Genomic DNA, 19,895 nt, shown 5'->3' on the forward strand with positions numbered 1-19,895 from the left:
AGGGGGCTGGGTGCTGGGACACGAAGATACCAGGACACCATCACTGCCCTCAAGATGTGCAGCGTAGTGGAGGACCTGGGCAAAGCCTCTGCAGTACTGTTAGGTAAACTCACAGGTGCCAGGTTGGCTTACCTGTCCATGCCAAGGCCTCCTGTTCCTGTGCTTACCTTGTGCCTGGCCCATACCCAGTCCTGCCCCTGCAAATACCACCTCTGCCTTGCATACGCCCCACAGGGCATCCAGGTGCCACCGGAAGGCTGGTTTGTGCCGGTTATTTCTCTTCTGAGCATGTCTGATTTTGGCACCTCCCTCCCCCATCACTGCCATGTGACACCCCCCAGATGGCCAGGTTCCCCGTCCCTGGCAGAAGTGGCAGTCTGAGGTCAGGAACTCTCTGAGGGAGAGGCTCATGGGTCCATTTGCTCTGTTAGCCCTCGGAGTCTCGGCCCCCAGGATGTTTGCTTCGGTTCTGGTGCTGACCGACCAGGAATTCTGGCCTGGAGAGCTAGCCTATGGCTGTGTGGAGGGACACCTGCCTTTGGGGGCTTAGAGCACAGCCTCTAGAGGATGCTGCAAGGGGGAAACCCCGGGGGAGCCACCGAGGGTGTGACCAGACCTGGTGGGGGTGTCTGGGAAATAATGATAGAGTTTTTTTGTTTAAAAACAAAACAAACCAAACCAAAAAGAGTCCTTTTCCCTGTTTTTGTGTTTTTTTTTCTTCACTGGAGCCACATGTTGCTATGGGAACGAGGACGGCCCTGGGACCCACAGCCACTCACCGGCCTGACAGAAGCCTGTAAATAAATTCTGCCTCGCTCCAGGCTCCGCGCTGAGTGGTCCTGGAGGGCAGCTCAAGCAGCCACTTGGAGACTCTGTCCTGCTGGCGCCGGCTCAGGCGACCCTCCTGCGGCAAGCTCCCGAGCTGCTTGCTATTCCCTGCACCAGCACGCGGAGGAGTCTGCCACCGCCCACCCCCCACGACCCTCCGCCGCCCAGTCTCATCCATGTCTCTCCAGTCCCCAGGGCCAGGCTCATGTGGTCCATTTTAGAGATGAGGAACCCCCTCCTCAGGCCCCGGGCCCTGCCTCCGTCCACGTCAGCTGTGCCATTGGCCTCCCTGCGCTGCACGCCGGCTCTGGCCCAGACGGCTTGCTCTTCACCTGGCTGACTGCTACCAGCCCTCAGCCAGGGCCCTGCCTTGGTTTCTCTCCTGGACCTGGCGCAGGCTGGCACCTGAAGTGTGCTCATGGGAGCCATCTGCTCACCATGTCTGACTGTGCTGGGCAGAGCTGGGCTCATTTCTGTGGCTTTACTATTATCTAATGTGCCTTTTTGGGAGACAGAGCAGTCTGGATGTTTTCAGAGACCAACTGCCCAGATTCAAATCCTGACTGGCACTTGCCGGCGGGGTGACCTTGGGCAAAACACTTAACATCGCTCGGCTCTAGTTTCCTCATCAAATTTTCCTTTTTGATTAAAATATTTTTACTGGGAAAACCATGCACTAAAGAGTGCATGAAATGCAAATGCGCAGCTCGTTGAATAACTATATAGTTATTCATAGACTCCTCTAGGGTCAAGAACCCAGGAATGCTGCCGGTGTCCCTTGGTCCCTCCACGTGGCCAGCCCTTCCTGATCCAAGCTTCCCCACCCTGAGGAAACCACAATTCAGGCTTTAATAATAATTATTCCTTTGCTTTTTTTTAAAGAAAAGTTTTACCACCTGTGTCCACATCCTTATAATGTGATAGCTTACTTTTGCCTGTTTTTGATGTCCTATGAATATAATCCTACTATATGTATTCTTCTGTGTCTGGCTTCTTTCCTTCGACATGCTGTGATACTTATCCCGTGGATCACAGCCCGACGATGCGTGGCTTATCCATTGTCCCTGCACGGATGACTGGGAGGTGTCCCGCTTGGGTCTGCTATAAACAGTGCTGCTGTGAGCATCTTCATTCTTGCATCTGGAACGTGTGTAAGAGCTTCTTTAGAGAATAGACACAGGTATGAGATGCTTAGCCTTAGGGTAGGCGTGCACATGTTCAACTTTAGATGTTACCGAACTCTTCTCTTCAGGGACCACCTCAGTTTACACTTCCATGATGCTGGATGCAAACTGTCCACTGTTCCTCATCCTCGCCAACACTTGGTACTGAGCCTCCTCATTTTTAAAAAATGGGTGAGAGTAGAATCTACTTCACATATGCCGATCAGATAGTGTCATTAGCCTCAAGGGCGTGCAGTAGGGCCTGGCACCTAGTAAGTGCTCAGTAAATACGAGCTGCTATTATAATTTACAATAAGAATAATCGTTACTGTGAGGGGCTTCAACCAGGACATGTGGAGGTATGTGGCATATTTACCTTTCCACTTACAAAAGTGTCTGGTTTCAGAAACTCTTCAGTGTGGCTACACAAAGTCTACCTCTGGAGTGCCACGGGCTCTTGATGGTGAGAAGCTGTAGCACTAAATCCTTGTCTTCGGTGGCTGAGGATGCACGAGGGAGAGATGGACGGACAGACCGAACGGTTCATTCGCTCCCTCTGCCAACAGGTACTCCATCTGTAAGCGCACCGGGCCCATGCGAGGTGCCGGGACACACAGGTAAATATGACACAGCCTCTCTCCTCAGCTACATACATGCAGTGGGTGAAAAGGAACCCTGAGGGCAGCCAACAGCCTGGCAAGTCCCTCCGCAGCTTTGGTTACTGACTCGGCAAAGGCTCTCGCGTGGGTTCTTGTGAGCGGGACTCCAGTCTTTCTACTTTGCAGACAGTTTGTTTTTCCCACAGTCCTTTTGTTCCCCCAGGGTCTAGCTATGTCCCTGAGCTCAATGCCTCCTGAAAAATCACTCCAGAACTTGCTCTCAAACCCAGGCTTTCATAAAAGCCATAAACCCCCCTCCCCCCAAGACCAGGTATAACTTCTGTTTCCTTTAATCCACGGACTGCTTTTCAGAGGTTCCCCAGACGGATCCCGTTTGGACCCCGTCTGATTTCCGGGGACAGAGGTGTGCGGGTCCGCGGCTCTGCTACGATCATTACTGAAATGGGAAGGAAGGGGTCTGCGTGGGGCGCCGCATCCCAGCCGGCACGGCTTGGCCACAGTCACCAGCACTGTAGCTTTGGGTCTGCCAGGACGCGGGTGGTGCCATGCCCAGGGCCCCGGTTCTACCCTTTTTCAGACAAGAGAGGCTTGGAGAGGGGAGCAACGTCTGCCTCCTGGGCACTCGGAACTGATCAGCGGTTGAGGCAGATGGGCCACTGCGCTGGAATGAGAACGCCATCTCCAGCCTGGCACTGAGACCAGCATAACATGCCCGAGGAAGCAGCTGAGGAGTACCTTTCTGGCTGCCGGCCCTGGGGAGACGCAGACAAATGGAAGCAACTGAAGGAGAGGAGGACGAGAGGGCGGCTGTGCTGAAAGACACGTGTCTGCCATCTAGTGCTAAGCGTGACAGGAAGACAAAGGAGACCCTGCGAGTGCGCAGAAGACGTGCAGGAAAGGCGTCCAAGGGTAAAGGAGAGGGGCCCGAGCCATGCGAGAAGCACGCCAGGCGCAGGGGAGATTATGGAGCAGAGGATGACAAAGCACACGCTGGGGGGGACCGAAAGGAGAATGTTCTCGGGAGCTAAGATAAATGGCAAGGATGATGCCAAGTACACGAGGGGCAGGAGGTCACTGATGGAAGGGGAGGGGTCTGTAAGGTAAGCAGTAGGGAAATTGATTGACAGGGGTCATAAAGGTAGCTAAAAAATTAAATGAATTCCTCGCTGCGGCGCTCACAAAGGAAGATGAGAGGCAGATGCCAGCAGCAGACAGACACCCCCCAGAGGACAGGGATGAAATGCTGTAGGAAATCAGAAGCGTGCGGAAACAGGTGATCAAGAAATGTGAACGTCTGCCGTGGCTGGGGCTGCTGTCACCTGAGAGCCCGGTGGCCGGGAAGCGGGGAAATTAGCACGCGGCTGGCCCATGTGTGTCAGCCTCGCACGCAGGACGGCCTGGCCTCGGGGGCAGGACACACACGTCTATACTGCGCAAGGGATGCCGGGCTGGTTTAGCTCTGGTGGGGGCGGGGGGCTCTGCTATTCCAGCAGCGGGCGGGATGTGGGGGTCGGGGTAGTTTCCAGCCCCACAGCAACACAGCTGCCAGTAGCCCCCACCCCAGGACACACTGTGCGGGCTGCTTCCCACCTTCTGTCCCAACAGCCAACCCCACCCCCACCACGCTCCTCAAGTCACAGGCGCCTCTGAGCGATGCTCCCCCTGCCATCCCCTGCCTGACCTCCTCTCTGGATGGGGCAGCACCTGCAGAAAACGGTCTTCTGTGGGGGATGGGGCAAAGTGACTCACCCACATTTCTCTTTCTGTTACCCACACATGCTAAAAACCAATTCCATCTACACTTCTTGAAATTACCAAAAGCCCTTGGTAACACTCAGTATCTAAAGGTCCCGGCTCTGACTAAACGAAGGTCCCTGACGTCACTTGGCAAACAAGCAGTGACAGGCTGAGGAAACCCTGCTTCTCCCTCTACGACCCTCACCTGTGAGAAAGAAGCACCCTGACCCCAATATTCTCATTGACAGCGGGGCTTCCATGGGACAAGGGATGGGGCTTGTCCTGGACCCCCCAGCTGGTTTCATTTCCTGACTGTGCCCCCAGCCTCCTTTCCCTGGCTGTCTGGGCCATCCGACCTCTCCTCCGGGGCTGCTTACCCCCAGGACTCCTGCTCGAGCAACCTTAGTCACCCCTCTTCCCCTAGTGCAACCTTGTCTCTCACACCTCTGAACATCACCACACCGACGTGTATACATTCCCACTGTTCTCTAAGATAGGTGATGCTTTGTCCAAAATGATGCCCCAGAAACTAGCATGCTGCAGAAAAGAATGCTCTCTTTGAGAGTTTGCTATATTCCGGATTCCCAGGGAGACTCAGCACTTCTGGGTCTTCTCATGTGCTCTGAGAAAGGCAGTTTGTGGGTCTTGCCTTATGATTCCGTTCATTATTTACTTTATGCTTTAGGACGTTCCCCAGTTGGCAACACCACATTCAGGATTTCTTCCCTGAACAGTAAGTGACTCAGTAAGGGCAGCTGAGCAAATTGCTCATAAGCCAAATGCAACAGATCACCGATTAATTAGTGGCCTACTAGTCAACCCATTCAAACGGGCTGGTCAGTGGGGTTAGAGCTCCCTGCCCAGACAGTTCAGGAAACTCATCCAGAAAGAGACAATCTTGCACTCCAACTTCAGGGTTCTGTAATGGGAAATGGTTCTTCATGTGGTCATTGAGGTGATAGGGTTGGGGCTAAACTCTGGGAGACCCTCATCAGACTCACCCCAGTGGCTCCTTGGCCCTCTCTGACCTAGAATTCCTTCTGCTGAAATACCTAACTGCAGAATCCCATGGAGGAATTAAAGACAGAACTGCTTGGGTAAGAAATAAGTGACTGAAAATGAAAAATATTCAATTTACCTTGATTTAGTATTATGTAAAGATAGTTTTCCAATTTGGTACATAATAAACACATAAAAATCGGGATTTATTGGCAAAATTTAAAAAATATGCTGAGTAATGTATGGAATTGTTGAATCACTACATTGTACCCCTAAAACTAATATAACACTTTATGTTAACTATACTGGAATTAAAATTTTTAAAAAAGAAAAAAATGTTTAAAAATATGATGATATTTGGTTTGGGGTTCAAATATATATTAAAATACAGATTCAAATTTACTTTTGTTACCTCATCAAAAAAAATGCTTTTTATGACCTGATGTTTAGAGTTCTTTAATTTTGTGCCTTAAAAAAAATCTCAATTTGTTTACTTTTATAATTTTCAGGTTTGTGAAATGAAGAGGTAAGAGAGAAAGTTTCAGGCTTCTGTTTATCAGCTCTTCTCTGCAAGAAACACATTGTAGGCATGTATCATTTTTGTTCTAAATGAATAAAAAGGCAAAATGAATATAAATTATCACAATATTTTCACTTTTTAAAATGTGTTTTGAAGTACCAGAAACACCTTGACGTGTTCTGGAGAATTCTCATTTGACAAACACAATGCATGAATCGGGCCAGCTATTTAATGTGCAGGGCTCAGCACAAAATGAAAATGTAGAGCCTCTCATTCAAAAAGCAGGAAAAAAGCTTTTTCTTTCCTCCCACAGTTTCTCTCCTGACCTGACACAGGGTTTTCCTTTGTTACTTCATGTTGTAATCCCTCGGTCAGGGGAACTCCTAAGGCTAGGGCAGACCCTCACAGGCACCCGGGGCCCTATCCTGTGACTCGGGTGAGATTCATACCAGACCGGGACCCTCCCTGCAAACATGCTGGGCCCCACAGGGAGTGGAGGGTGGCAGTGGTCAAGGGGAGGCTAGAAGGGGGAGGCTGGGCAGGTCCAGGCACCAGGGGCCAGGGGGTGGGTGGCTGAGAACCTGTCCTGGGAAGGCCAGAGGGGGCAGAGATGGGCCTGTGTGGGAGCTGAGGCTCCCAGCCTCTGGTGAATGCGCCATTGTCCCATGCGGCTGCCCTTATAAAAACAAATTCATAGGTAAAATTATGAAGAATTCAAGATGGTGCTGGTGAGCATTAAACCCCAAGCACAGAGCCCCCTCTGGGTGTGGAGCCCCACGCAACTGCCCTGGTCACACGCCCAGGAAGCCAGTCCCAGACAGATCTGAGAGAGCAGCTTAAGGTGAAACTGCAGAGCGGTTACTATTCTGATGCCTTTCATTTCCCTCTTGAGTTTCAGCCTTACTCTTCCTTATGATTCCTGTCTTTAACCAGCAGTCCTTCAGAGGTTCACACTAAACACACACGACTGCATAAAAAGCGAGGGCGTGATAAGCAGATGAAGTCAACAGCGTGGCCAAACGCGAGATACCACTGTCTCGCCGTTAGTGCTCACTCAACACCCAAAGAACAGGAAAGGTAAGTAGTTAACTTACAGCTGATTGGCACTAGTCTCGCCTTAGGTGGTGTGCGTGAATGCCCAGGTGCCTCCATAAGCCCACTGGGAATCCATGCTGTGCGGGGGAGGGCAGTCCAGGTATGTCTAGCTCAGTCCTGGTTTACACTTGCTGTCCCGGTATAATTATTAATAGTGCCCTCCCTCACACTCAGGTGTCCTGGTTTCTCTATTCACCAAGGGCACTGTTTTTTCTTTTTTTTTCTTCTTTATTTATTTTTAATATTTTAAAAAGATTTTATTTGAGAGAGAGAGAGCGTGCATGAGACCAAGTAGGGAGAGGGGCAGAGGGAGAGGGAGAGGGAGAGAGAGAATCTTAAGCAGGCTTCACGCCCAGTGTGGAGTCTGACTCGGGGCTCGATCCCACGACCCTAAGACCATGACCTGAGCCAAAATCAAGAATCGATGCTTAACTGACTGAGCCACCCAGACGCCTCCTGTCCTCTGTTTTCTGATCCAGAGGAACCCCAGTGCATTTCTCTGGGGCCATTTACATTCCAGAGAAAATAGCATGGCAATGTTCAAGGCTCAGGCCCGCACCTGACTGCTGCCCTGACTGTGGGTGCTCAAAATGGGGCAAAACAACCAGCCCACTCTTCCCTCATGCAATCCCAAAGTGGAGGAACAGTACAAACAGCATGGTCCCCTGGAATGATCCAGGCCTGGATGCCAGGGGAGGAACAGGCCCATTCATAAGCATTTCTGTGCAGCCTGGCATAGGACAGGATAGACAGAAAACCAGCAACTGTCTGGGGCCGAGTTTCCTTAAACACCATGTTCAGAGGGCCAAGCGACCTCTGAAATAGCTGTCGTCTGGGAGGGTGGAAGACTCTGAGGACAGGGCATGTGCCCTCTCAAGGTCTCTGTGGTCACCGATTCCATAGGGAGGCTGGTGGGGGGAAGCAAGGCCATAGGAGTTGGCTTTCATTTCCTAGTGAAGACACATCCAAAAATGATAATGATATCTCTACTGTGCAAGAGCAGGACTTTCTTCTGTACCAAGCTGTCTGAACAACAGGCCATTAGCAGGGAGAACAGTTCCACTTAGCTCGGGATGTAGCATTTACCTGTCCATCATGAACCAGCACAGTGTTGCTCACGAACAGAGACCCTTACCTCATTTGCTGTGTTGTGTGTTCCCACGATTCGGATGAAGGAGGCGGGCTGTCTTTCAAAAGTTACAGACTGCCAGGACCTGTGAGGGGAAGCACAACCATGTGCCTGGTTAGACGGTACAGTTAACCGGGCCAACAGCGCAGGCGGGAGGAGCTAGATGCTGAGGGCTCCTGTCCTCCGTCCTCAGGAGGCCTGTGACGTAGGATGGATGGGGGAATGGAACAGGCTCCACCTCATGTGTGTCTGAGGGAGGCGGTCAGTAGCTAGGATCCCCATTCAGAGCGCTACCTTCTGCGAAGGCAACGGGGATTCTTACAAAGCTCCCCATAAACAGGCACAAGGTACAGTCCAAGTTCACACTGTGACACGAGTGTGGCCAAAGAGAAAAGTGAACAAGGTCAGTGGGGGTTCACCGAATACATTTCCTCATCTGTGAGATGGGCCTACCTCAGGGGGCTGTTGGCTGAGTGGGCGTGCGTCTGAGAGGCGTGGGGGGTTCAGGGACGAGAGTTTTGAACCAGGGCAGGAATGTGGACTGGGTGGGGCAGGGCAAGGGGAGGGAGAAGTGGGGGTCACCCATTGCCATGTGAACCCCAGGCTCTTCTGTCTGAACCCTGCCCCAGGCAGGGGATGGCACCTGGGGAAGAAGAGGCGGTTTTTTCACAGGCCTCCTCCGCCTCCCCTTTCCTGCTTCCAAATGCATCCCCCAGCCCCCCAGGGCTTACTCTCAGGACCAGCCAGACTCTGGGTGGGCTCAAAAGCCAGCTCATTTAAAGCCCAGCCAAGCAGGCCCTAAACAGCCCCGGAGAGGAGGAGCTCTGCTCTTGGTTTAATGCTCACAGCTCATCAGAATGCGCTGGAGGAGAGCACGGCACCCACAACTGTAAACTCCAATAATATTTTCTGTAATAAATGTGAGGAGTTCACAGTTGTTGCCGTCCCTCCTCCGCTCACACAGTGGAAATGCCAACTGCTGGGAAGCTGTTTCCTGTAATTGTCTAATTACCAAGTAATGCTACCAAAGAAAATGTATATGTTTGTGGTTTGTTTTTCCCCCTTTGGTTTCAGGTGTTCCAGCTTCTCTCTCACTGTGAGCCTCCCACTGAGATTGATTCACTGCTGCCTGGACACCCAGGCCCCTTAAGGTCATTAAAAAGTCATTACCATCCTGTGTGCAAAGTCTTGCCTCTGAAAGCAGTTTTCTGGAAATAGCATAAGAAAAATCACTCTCTTTGTAAAAATGCTATCATTCATACATGAAGGTGATGCCATCTGACCATCCCTAGAGCCTGCACTCTTGGCCCATTTTCTCGGTCTGTTTTGCTCCCAAACCCACACAGCTCCCTTGGGGCATCTGTGGGGTGGGATGCAGCCTGTGGGCTGGGGCAGGCCTATAAGGGAGGCCCTGTGGGGCTTTTGGCCCTGGGCCTGGGCTCCCACAGGCCTACCCGTCACTTCTGAGCCAAGCTGTGTGGCTGACAGACGGGCGTCCTTCCTCCGGCAGGTCAAGTGAGGGGTCCATGCAGCGTGGGGCAGCCGACGCCCATCCCCTCTCCTAAGGGAAGCTACGGCACACACCAAGGCTGGGCCACCGCCTGCGTCTCAGACCAGCCCCCTAGGAAAGGGAGACAGGGCCAGGACAAGTGATAGCAGCCAATGACAACTATCATGTTCAAGTCAGCTTCACAAAAAGGACTGGGGTGCAGAGGGGCTGGGCCGTGGTGGAGGTGAAGATTGTGTTCTTAGATTTCTGGCTGCACGCCTCTCCAGAAAATCTTCAAGTGCTTCTGGATGTGGAGGTGAAACTTGGCACTTGCAAGCCCATGATCCTCAACAACATGCTCGTGGCTCCGAAGGTGCAGGCAGATCCAAATTATGCCTCCTGAGGTCCAACCCCTGCTCCCCCCACAACACGGCAGGGACCCCAAGGCAGTGAAGGAAGGGAGGGCTGGCCGGGAGCGGCCTCGGGCAGAGCCAGGCTCCCACTGTGGGCTCGGGGCTTGGGCACCTCCGCCCCTCCCCTGTGCCTGGGGAAGCGGGGCTGGCTGGTCAGCAGCCTGAGCAGGGAGGGAGCATTTGTGGAGTAATAAGATCAGAAGGCCTCAATTTAATACCAATCCTCCATTACACTGCATTAATATCTAATCACATTAGAGTTCATTTTCACTAACACAGCCTGAGAGTTGAAAGATGATTTCATTTTCAGCAAAACTGGATACCAACCCTAAAACAAAATATCAGTAGGAAGGGACATTGGTTAGGATGAGGTAATGGGCATCTCTCTCCCTCCTCAAATATCAGATCCCATTTGCCCTCAACTGCTTCCAAACAACTTTAAATGCTGCTCGACGGGGAAGTGATAAGGGGGCACGGGAAGTCCACATCGGGGCCACATATGCAATCACTGTGCGACTCGAGGACCTCACGGTGTCAGGGAACTACCACCATCATTCGGTCCCCGAGAGGCTCCACTGCCATTTTTATTGCGCTTTCCTGACAGCTGTATAAAATGTCCCTCCTCGCCAAGTACCCTGGGTCCCTTCCTTAGTAGGCAACATGCTCAGGAAGATGACGGAGCCGCAGGGGCGCGGCACCCCCCTGGCGCATGGCCAAAACTGGGTGATGGGAGGGAGTGTCTACACAGGAGCAACGGGTGTGGACAATATGTGTGGCCTCTGCTTTGAGCACTTGGGACAAAACAGAAAGCCCCACCCTGGACTGAAGTCCCAAGGCTGGCGCCGGAGGCTGGGCTCCCCTCTCCTGAGCTCCAGTCTCCTGTCCAAAGCTGGTCACCGAAGAGCAGCTCGAGGAAGGTCCCAAGTACAGGAGACTGTAAATATGTATCTACACACAGATGTGTTCAGAGAGACGTATCTATAGGCATGTTTGCCAAATTGTTGATCAAGACTTTAGCTTTGGATGAAAGAATTTACAGACCCATCTCCTAGACTTTTGTATTTTTCTGTACTGTCTGAATTTGGTAGGATCTATATGTAAGTTTTTTTTTTTTTTTTTTTAAGTACCTATCTTGCCTACTGCTCAAGGCTTTAATACAGATCATGAACAAGAAGTGGTTTGGCACATTGGTTGACACCACAGGCTCTGGGTTAGAATCTCCGTTTTGCCCTTTTCCTAGCTCTGTGACCTTAGGCAAGCTGCTTAACCTCTCTGGGCTTCAGTCTCCTCATCTGTAAAATGAAGATAATAAAAATATCTAACTTTTTTTGGTGACAGATACATGAACAAATATAAAACATCTAGAACAAAGTGCTAACTGCTAAAGTACCAAAAAAAAAAAAAAATAGATGGTATTGTTATTACTATTACAAGTACCATTCAGCCAAATGAATCTGGATAAGACACAGTGCTTCCTGGGCCTCATCTGTGAGGCAAGTTTGCTAGTCTATGATTTACTGAGTACAGCATGGGTTCCCAGGGGCGCCCAAGGCACTCCCATCAGCACCCATTTCTTGGAGGCAGACAAGGCAGCTGGGCTTTGGAAGAATTAAGCAAGCATCTATTCAATATACTCCTGAGCCTGGCACCCGAGTGTTATGGGGGATCCGTGTGAGATGTAGTGCTTGCCCTTCTGAGGCTCATAGTCTCTCTGGGGAGATCAGCTATCCTTCCATGAACTAAGTAGAGAACAGTGTCAACAGTACCTTGGTCCCAACTCACAAACTGGTAGTGTTCCAAAGCTTCCCTTATAACCGGTTGTTTCAAGCTTGGAAGCAATTTTTCTGGAGAAAAAGTTATAAATTTTGATTGGGTTGCCACCCATAAAATTCAATTTAACCCATAACGAGGCTGAAATACTATACATATATATATATGAAGTAAAAAAAAAAGAAAGAAAATGACGTTGTTGCCATAGTAGTAATTAAACAAGCCAGGAAAACAAGAGCTTACTTATGAACAGTCTCTCTAAAGCTGCTGCTTGAGGAACGAGGATTAAGTACTGCCATGCACATAAAATCGGGGGCGTGTGGCTGGAATAGGGTAGGTGGTCTGTTAAGGAGTGGAAAAGGTGGGCCAGAGCTGTCCAACGGCGTCTTCCATTTGCAGACCACCATGGGGCTTACAAAGTCCTTCCCAATCACAATCTATCACGCTGGGTCCCCAGCAATCTGTTAGGTAGCTAGGCAGCTCGTTGGAATCCCATTTCTGAGGTGAGACATTGAGGCAGAAAGAGAAGTCACCTGTCCACTTTCCAGCGCTGCCCGGTGTCAAGATTTCATGACTGTTGGCACTCTTTCCACCCAAGGGCACAGTGAGGAACTTTCTTTTTTTTTTTTTTTAAAGATTTTATTTATTTTTTTGACAGAGAGAGACATAGCGAGAGCAGGAACACAAGCAGGGGGAGGGGGAGAGGGAGAAGCAGGCCTCCCACGGAGCAGGGAGCCCAATGTGGGACTCGATCCCAGGACCCTGGGACCATGACCTGAGCCGAAGGCAGACGCTTAACGACTGAGCCACCCAGGCGCCCAAGGAACTTTCTGATGGAGAGGCTGGGGCACCGACTCCTCCCTGTCGCCTGGGTCCCAGGGTTTTAAAGCCCCTCACTTATGTGCTGATGTCATGATGCCGGACGGGAGATCACACACGCGAGCGGATCACAAGCTGACCCCTGGCACACGCTGGGTCCCTGCAGCCCCAGGTCCCTGTGTGCGAGGGGGTCGAAGGGGTTGTGGGGATTCAATGAGAAAATCGTGCTTGGCATGTGGTCAAAGCGCACGTTGGCTACTGTTCTATCTTTACAGTCACACATATGGAAAAGTGAAGAAGAGAAGAGACTCAGCAGGTGCTCCCTCTTTCCACACAGCATGGAGAGATGGAAAACACATAAGGTTGTACTAAAAAGCAAATTAGGGGACGACACGTACAATGTGGAGCCGCACACAGCCACACACGTTACTCATGAAAACATGCATGCTCGCAAAATATTTTTAAATACTCTGGAAGGAGATGTGCTGAATTCATGATAGTGGTTGTCTCTGAGGAGAGGGTGAGGAATGAGTTTGCTGAAGGAGAACAAAGGAGGCTTCAACATTAACTGGAATGTTTTATTTCTTTGATTAAAATAAAAAAGACGAAGTGTACGTGAAAAATATTAACTACAGTCAATTCTGGGGGTGAGTATGTGAGTGAATGTCGGAATACTTCTTATTCTTTCCTGCATTTTAAACAGGTTTGAAATAAATTAAAAAAGAGGGAGAGGAAAGGCATTCAAATGGTGTCTGTGTTTATGTGAGAAAGCCCTCGCCCGGGGTGTAATTACCCAGACCGCCAATATGAAACTTCGGGGGCTAGGTGGAGTCAGCCCCTTGATGGGCATGTGGAATTGCCAGGCGGTGCCGCTGGCTGCAGACAAGTGGGTCTTTGTGGGGAGTGCGCAGAGGACGGGGTGGGGGGGGCGGGGGGGGGCTGCAGCCTCCATCTGGGAGCGCGGGGCTTGTGCGAGTGGCTCTGGTGACAAGAGCCACCAGACAAAGGAAGGTGGCGGGGCTCGGCTGAGACTGGCTTTCCATCCTCAGCCTCGTCCTGCCTCCTCTAGGGAGCCTGTAAATCCGGTACCCATGGTATCTGATCTCTTTGGTTCTGGAAAGCTATGCGACCCTGCTGCCTATGCTATAAAGACGATGCCAGTGTCAGAATTTCTCCAGAGCAGCCCTGGTGAACACTGGGGAGATGGCCAAGGCCAGACTGGCACTTAAACGGGGCAGACCGGACACATGCGGTAATCTTTGCGCCCTCCACCTAAGGGCAGTAAGGAAATCTAATATATGCTTCATACCAAATATGTGTGTTCTAATACACACACATACACACACACACCCCCCCCAAAGAGATTCATACCACGAGACCCTAGAAAGGCTCATGTCTTTCAGTCACCAGTCACCCTTGAAGGTAGGGGTGTACAGGGGGCTGAACTATGAGGACTGGTTGAAAGCGGGTGAAAAGAGCAGACAGACCCCCCCACCCCCCGCCCCATATCCCCTTTCTTTCTTCCTGAACTGCAGGAATGAGCCCTCTCCCATCTCGGCAGGAGACAGGGATTTCACTCTGGAGTCCCTGAACAGAGAGGGTCTACTCTGGGGGCACCAGGCACAGCAGAGGGTGGGAACCTGCTGGGGCTGAGAGCAAGGAATTACACAGAAGTGACTGTCTCAGATGGTAGACTTCCCATCCCCTACCCTCCCTTGGCTTTTAGACCACTGTGATCCAGGCTTAACCCCCAGGCAGAAGACTGGAGGATCCCTCTGAAGACTCTGACCAGTCCAAGAGGAAAGACCTAGAGATACTGATCCACCTTCTTTCTCTCTGTCCCTCCAGTCTGGTTTCCATAAATATTTATCCAGTGCTTACTATGGAGCAGGCCCTATTTTAGACTCTGCCCTCAAGAAGCTTACATTGTAGTAGGAGAGAGAGAGAGACAAAAAATATAATATAGGACTAAGTAGAAAAATACAGCAGTGTAAGTAGATTGAGACAGGCACACTGCTTTCAGATGCCATATTTAAGGAGGTTCTCTCTGGTAAGTGACAACTGAGCTAAGACCTACACCAATGGAGGAAATGGCCATGTGGATCTGGAAGAACGTTCCAGGAGGAGAAACAGAAGGCAGCTAGTGTGCTGGATCTGAATGAGCAGGCAGGGGTCTCCCAATTAAATGCTCAAATCCCAGTCTGATAACCTTGAAGGAAGTCCACAAACCCACCCTCCTACACAAGGCTTCCAACCAGCTTTCTCAGTGCCTAACGTCTGAAGGTAAACAGCCAGTCAAGGGTCACCAAGGACCCTAACATGAAAAATAGAGACCAAAAGCAACTAGAAAAGAAAAATAATTCAGAGGATAGAGTTATAATTCAGTAGACAGAATAAAACCTCAGGAAAAAAAACTCTTATACTACTGTCAGAATGATGAAAGAAATATTACACCCTTGAAATAAGAATAAAATGATATGAAAAAGGGATATTCAAAACAAGAATTGCTCTTGTCAATTAAAACTATGAATTGAAATCAATAATTCAACACAATAGAAGCTTAAGTTGAGGAAATTTTGTAGAACATCAAACAAGATGGCAGATAGAAAAAAGAAGAAAAAGGATAAGAAAATGAGAGGACCCAACTAAGGAGTCCACACTATCCAATTAGTAGATGTCCCAGGAAAAAAGAGCAGAGAAGATATGAGCTATAAAACTGTCAAAGTAACAAGACACTTTCTCATATATGAAGGACGTAAGTTCCTAAGTTACAGAGGCCACTGAGTGGCCACTATGGTAAATTAGAAAACAAATCATATTATTGAGAAACTTTAGAAGATCTAAATGTTTCAGGATGGGGCAAAAGCAAGTCAACATAAAGGTGAGGGAACCGAAATTGCTTGAGATTTTTCAAGAGTGACACTGGGAGTTAGGAGATAATAGAGCCCTTCCTTCTAAATGTTGAGGGAAAAGTTAGTCCCAGCTAGAGGACTATTCCCAACCCAGTCAATATTTGGATAGAATAAAGAAACTTAAATGTACCTTCAGTGCATTCACTAGAAACTTCCAGAAAATGTGTCCCACCAATAACAAAGGATTAAACTACCGCAAAGAAAGTTTCTGGACCCAGAAAAGAGAGGATCTGCCTGGAACGGATGTGAGGGGAACTCCCAGGAGGGTGGGCAGGGAGAGTGGGGAATGGAAGCCGAGCGAGGTCTAGGGCAACCAGCCCCGCTGTGGAGGGAAGGCAGGGAGCCAAGGGGAAAAGCAAACGGATTTACCAGATGTATTAGACCAGCCTGAGGGCATTTCTGTGGGTCTGACAAAAATAAGTGATATATGTCTAGAAAATTAATGAATGACATACATGGAAAAGTAAGTAATGTTTAACTCCAGGAAAAACAAATGATACTAAAAGGAATGGTGATCTTAGCAAACTACGTGGCTTAGCTCTGAACAATAGTTACATAGTCATGCTAATGCTAACAATAAATGATAAAAACTGTGACTGAACTGGAGGAGGGGGAGAGAAGTATACTCACTAGAGGGGGAAGGGTCATCAAGCTAAATCCTTATCTTTCAAAGTAGGGAGATGATAATTTCCCTAACAGGATTAAAAAGATGGCAGAAAAGCATATCGTTTAGAAACACGAAGACAATGACCAATTGTCTATAAGGCAGGAACGTGTTTGCCTTAAAACCTAAAAGTCTGATCACGTGTTGTGTTAGGCAAGTGGGGGGACACATGCGCTTTCACACACGCCTGGGGCAAGTATAAACTGACTTAGCCAACTAGCAACATTTTAAGTGTACACACCCCGAGCCCAGACCTAGCACTTCCTCTCATACCACGGGAGCTGTGACAGATAAGGACTGCAGTGCAGGACCCTTTGCAGAGCAAGAGAATGCAGACAACCTAAATGCTCCTCAAATGAGGGACTGGGTAAGAAAATTACGGTCATCTCTAGCCCTGTGATGAAGGACTATGCAGCTGGAGAGAGCTAGGGAAAGGGAGAGCGGGAGCGAGAAGTTCTAGAGATCTCCAAGGTATACAGAAATCTGTATTAAGAAAATGGGGAGAATCCACATATTCCTTTATGTATAAACTAGTCTCTGGAGGAAGAGGTGGTGGGTGAGAGACATTTCACTGTCTTTAGTTTTTAATTTTTAAACCATATTAAAGGTATTTCCTCTGAATGTTCTAACTTTTCCAAATATTAAAAAAATTGTTAAAGAGAAGGAAGGAAAGCGGCTGCCTCTGGGGAGTGGGCCGTGGGGGAGGGAAGGGAGAAGCAGGGGACTCCTGCTTTTTGTTAATGAGCCTTGTGCTTCTACTTGGCTTTTAAAACAATGTCCACATATAACTTTGATAACCATTTAAAAATTCAGAAGGTGTAAAATAAAAGCAGAGCCAGAGAAGGAGACAGGCCTATGGTGACGAGTAATGGAAAGGGTATGTGCGGGGAGCAGATTTATTTACAGCCTTTGGGAGCAGGGCTGGGAGGCAAACAGGAGCCTTCGGAAAAGATTCTCACAGAGGAAGGGAACATGAAAGGCTGTCCCCTATCCCCCGAGCTCCTGCGGGGACAGCGGCGCCCTCTGGAGCTGTGTGGCACTGAGACGTGACAGGTATTGGAGGCCTTGAGTGAGCCTCCAGACTCCCCTGAAGATCCCTCTGGCAGTTCTTTATGCGTGCGCCCCTCGCGCGGACCCCCCAGCTGCCCGCCGTCCCTCAGAGTGCGCTGTTCTGTCTGCCCCGCAGCTGCGACAGGCCAAGGACCCGAGTGCCATCTGTTTCATCGTATCTAAAACCGCGCTTGGGACCATCACCCACAGCACTGGGTGAGGCGGGAATCCCGAGTTGTAATAGGCCCTAAGCGGGGCCCTGCGTGTCTTTCCCCAGCGGCTCCCAACCTGGCACATGCTGGGCCCACTTCCCTGGCCCCAGAGGCAGAGTGACCCCACATCCTACGCAGCAGAGAGGCGGGGGCAGCCCAGACCCTGATTAACCCCTTCCAAAGAGCTCCCTGGTCCCCAGACCTCTGACCCCGGTCTGAAGGAAAGCCTCAGTGCGGTGCAGGTCGGATCTGGCAACCTGGGAGGAAGTTCTTTTGTCTTGCACAACGCTTAACTGGATTTTATAGCTGCCCCGACTTACAGGGAATTCTGGGCTTGCTCCATTTACCCTGTCTGTCTCTCCATTCAACAACTATTTACAGAGAGCCCTCTACATGCCAGGCTGAGGAAAAACACTGCCAAGTTAGTGGAACCTGACTGCAGGTCCCACTGAGGTGGCAGGAAAACAGACTGCAAGGAGCCCCGGGGAGTGGTGACCATTTAGTCACACGCTGATCAGCCAATAGCTTCCTGAGATCAAAGGTCACCCAGGGGAGGCTCAGAAGACATATTTTTGCTGGTTTACTGAGTATTTTTAAAAATTTGAGTTAGATCCCACTTAAAAATTAGGAGATTTCACATAAAAATACAAACAGGTTTGTACAAATAGGTTTCTCTTGAAAACCTGAAGATCTGGCATCCTTGGGTCCTTTTCTGCAAAGACAACACTGTCTACAGCTGAGGTGAATGAGACAGACCCAGGCCATCGATCTTCTGGTGGTATCCATCTCCCTGGAGCCTGCCCTGGTCTGCTTTGCTCGCTCACATCACCCACCTGGCCCGCCCAAGGAGGTGGCCAAGTTTCTATCCCAGCCTTAGAGAGAGTTCAGACAGTGCTAAATGGAACAAATGAAGTCTTGTACAGGAATCATACCACCTCGAAATTCTATGGGAACCTAGCACCAGCAAAGATATACAAATCACGTTTCATTAAGAACAACAACAAAAATCTGGGGCACCTGCCTGGCTCCATCGGTGGAACTTGCAACTCTTGATCTTGGGGTTGTGAGTTCAAGCCCCAGCTTCGGTGTGGAGATTACTCAGAAATAACATCTTTAAAAAAAAATCAATTTTCTTACACTGTTCTCTTCTTGGCCTTGAGACTGGTACAACAGGTTTGTGGAAGGACAGAACAGCTGACACAGTCTTCAGTGGCTGCTGCTTGCCCTCCCCTTGGCTATGGTTTGTAGAAGGTTATTCTGGGGAGCTTCTAAACATTCCCACTCCCAGGCCACGCCCCAGGCCAATTAAACTCAGAATCTCTGGGGGTGGGCCCTGCATGAGTCCTGTTTAAACTCCACAGGGGATTTCAGTGTACAGCAGGGGTGGAGTCCTTACCCTGGCTGGGGATGGTGGGGTGGGGAGCAGCCTGCTGGGACGGACGTGTGTCATCTACTGTCCTAATTACAGTCCAGATCAGCAGTCCCCTAGGTTCCTCCTGCCTCCGAGATTTCTGGACCTACATGGGCATTTTATGCTTTCTGGCTGCTCTGGTGAATGCCCTTGTATTTGTTGCTCTAACATGAGCCGGTTTTGGTGTTACCTTCCCTGCTCATAGCATAATTTTCCCTTTTAGAGGAGTTTCTTCTCAAAGAAAAGGTCAGGACCCTCCCGCCAGCTCCTTGTAAGAGCTGAACTGAAAGCTTCTAACCCTGTGGCAGCCACAGAAAGTTTGTTTCTGGGGACATTCGTAGAGTGTTCAAACGAGCATGTGTGGGAGCAGAGGGGAGAGGGGCTGTTTTAATACTCTGCATCTCACCCAGCTCCCCATCCCCAAGTCCCCCACTCCCACTCTGGTGCCATCCACTCCCTGCCACTGAGCGCTCCTTGATTCCCCTAAGGGGATGCCTAATTGATGATTAGCATTCCAAAGCTTGGCTTACATCCTGCTAGCCCGTCATATTTAATTACATTTTAACTATATTCGTCTTCGATAATAGCACGAACATAATTTAGATAATTATCTCTCTCTCTTATTCTCTGACTCTGTCTGTCTCACTTAGAGCTCCTTGCAACAAAAATCGCTTTCTCGGCTCAAACACATAAACAGACTCTGGGGCCAAGTGCTTTTCTCTCTTGCAGCAGCTGTGCTAGAAACGCAATGACTTTGAGTATCATGCAGAAAAGAAAAAGAAAATTCATGTTTCTTCCTGCCTCTGTATCCATGTTTGTACACAACTGGTGGTGGGAGTTGGTGTGTGTGTGTGTGTGTGTGTGCGCACGGTTGCATCTGGGCAAGAGCTTTTGTGTGGTATAGCAACAGGGGAGGCCTGGTCAATCAAATTAGTGTCTAAAAGCACCCTCTTGGTCTGGCATTTCTTTCTTCCAAGGTTTAACGGTTTCCCTCACAAATTTAAATTCGGTTGAAACAGTTCTAAATGTCTGGGAAGTCTTTTGAAGAGATGTGTTCTTTCTAA

At 49.7% G+C, this 19,895-nt stretch overlaps 1 protein-coding gene across 3 annotated transcripts in view; it reads right to left on the reverse strand.

Moving 5' to 3' along the window:
• BTBD9 (BTB domain containing 9) overlaps positions 1-19,895 on the reverse strand; it is a 427,542-nt gene that overhangs the window by 14,130 nt on the left and 393,517 nt on the right. For all 3 annotated transcript variants that reach the window (XM_034991363.1, XM_034991361.1, XM_034991362.1), the window contains exon 10: positions 8,098-8,176. In XM_034991363.1, the coding sequence (XP_034847254.1) occupies positions 8,098-8,176 (79 nt within the window). The remainder of the gene's footprint in view (positions 1-8,097; positions 8,177-19,895) is intronic.

This window comes from Mirounga leonina, unplaced genomic scaffold (assembly GCF_011800145.1).
Source record: "Mirounga leonina isolate KUSES-001 unplaced genomic scaffold, KU_Mleo_1.0 Mir_53, whole genome shotgun sequence".
NCBI classification, from domain to species: Eukaryota; Metazoa; Chordata; class Mammalia; order Carnivora; family Phocidae; genus Mirounga; species Mirounga leonina.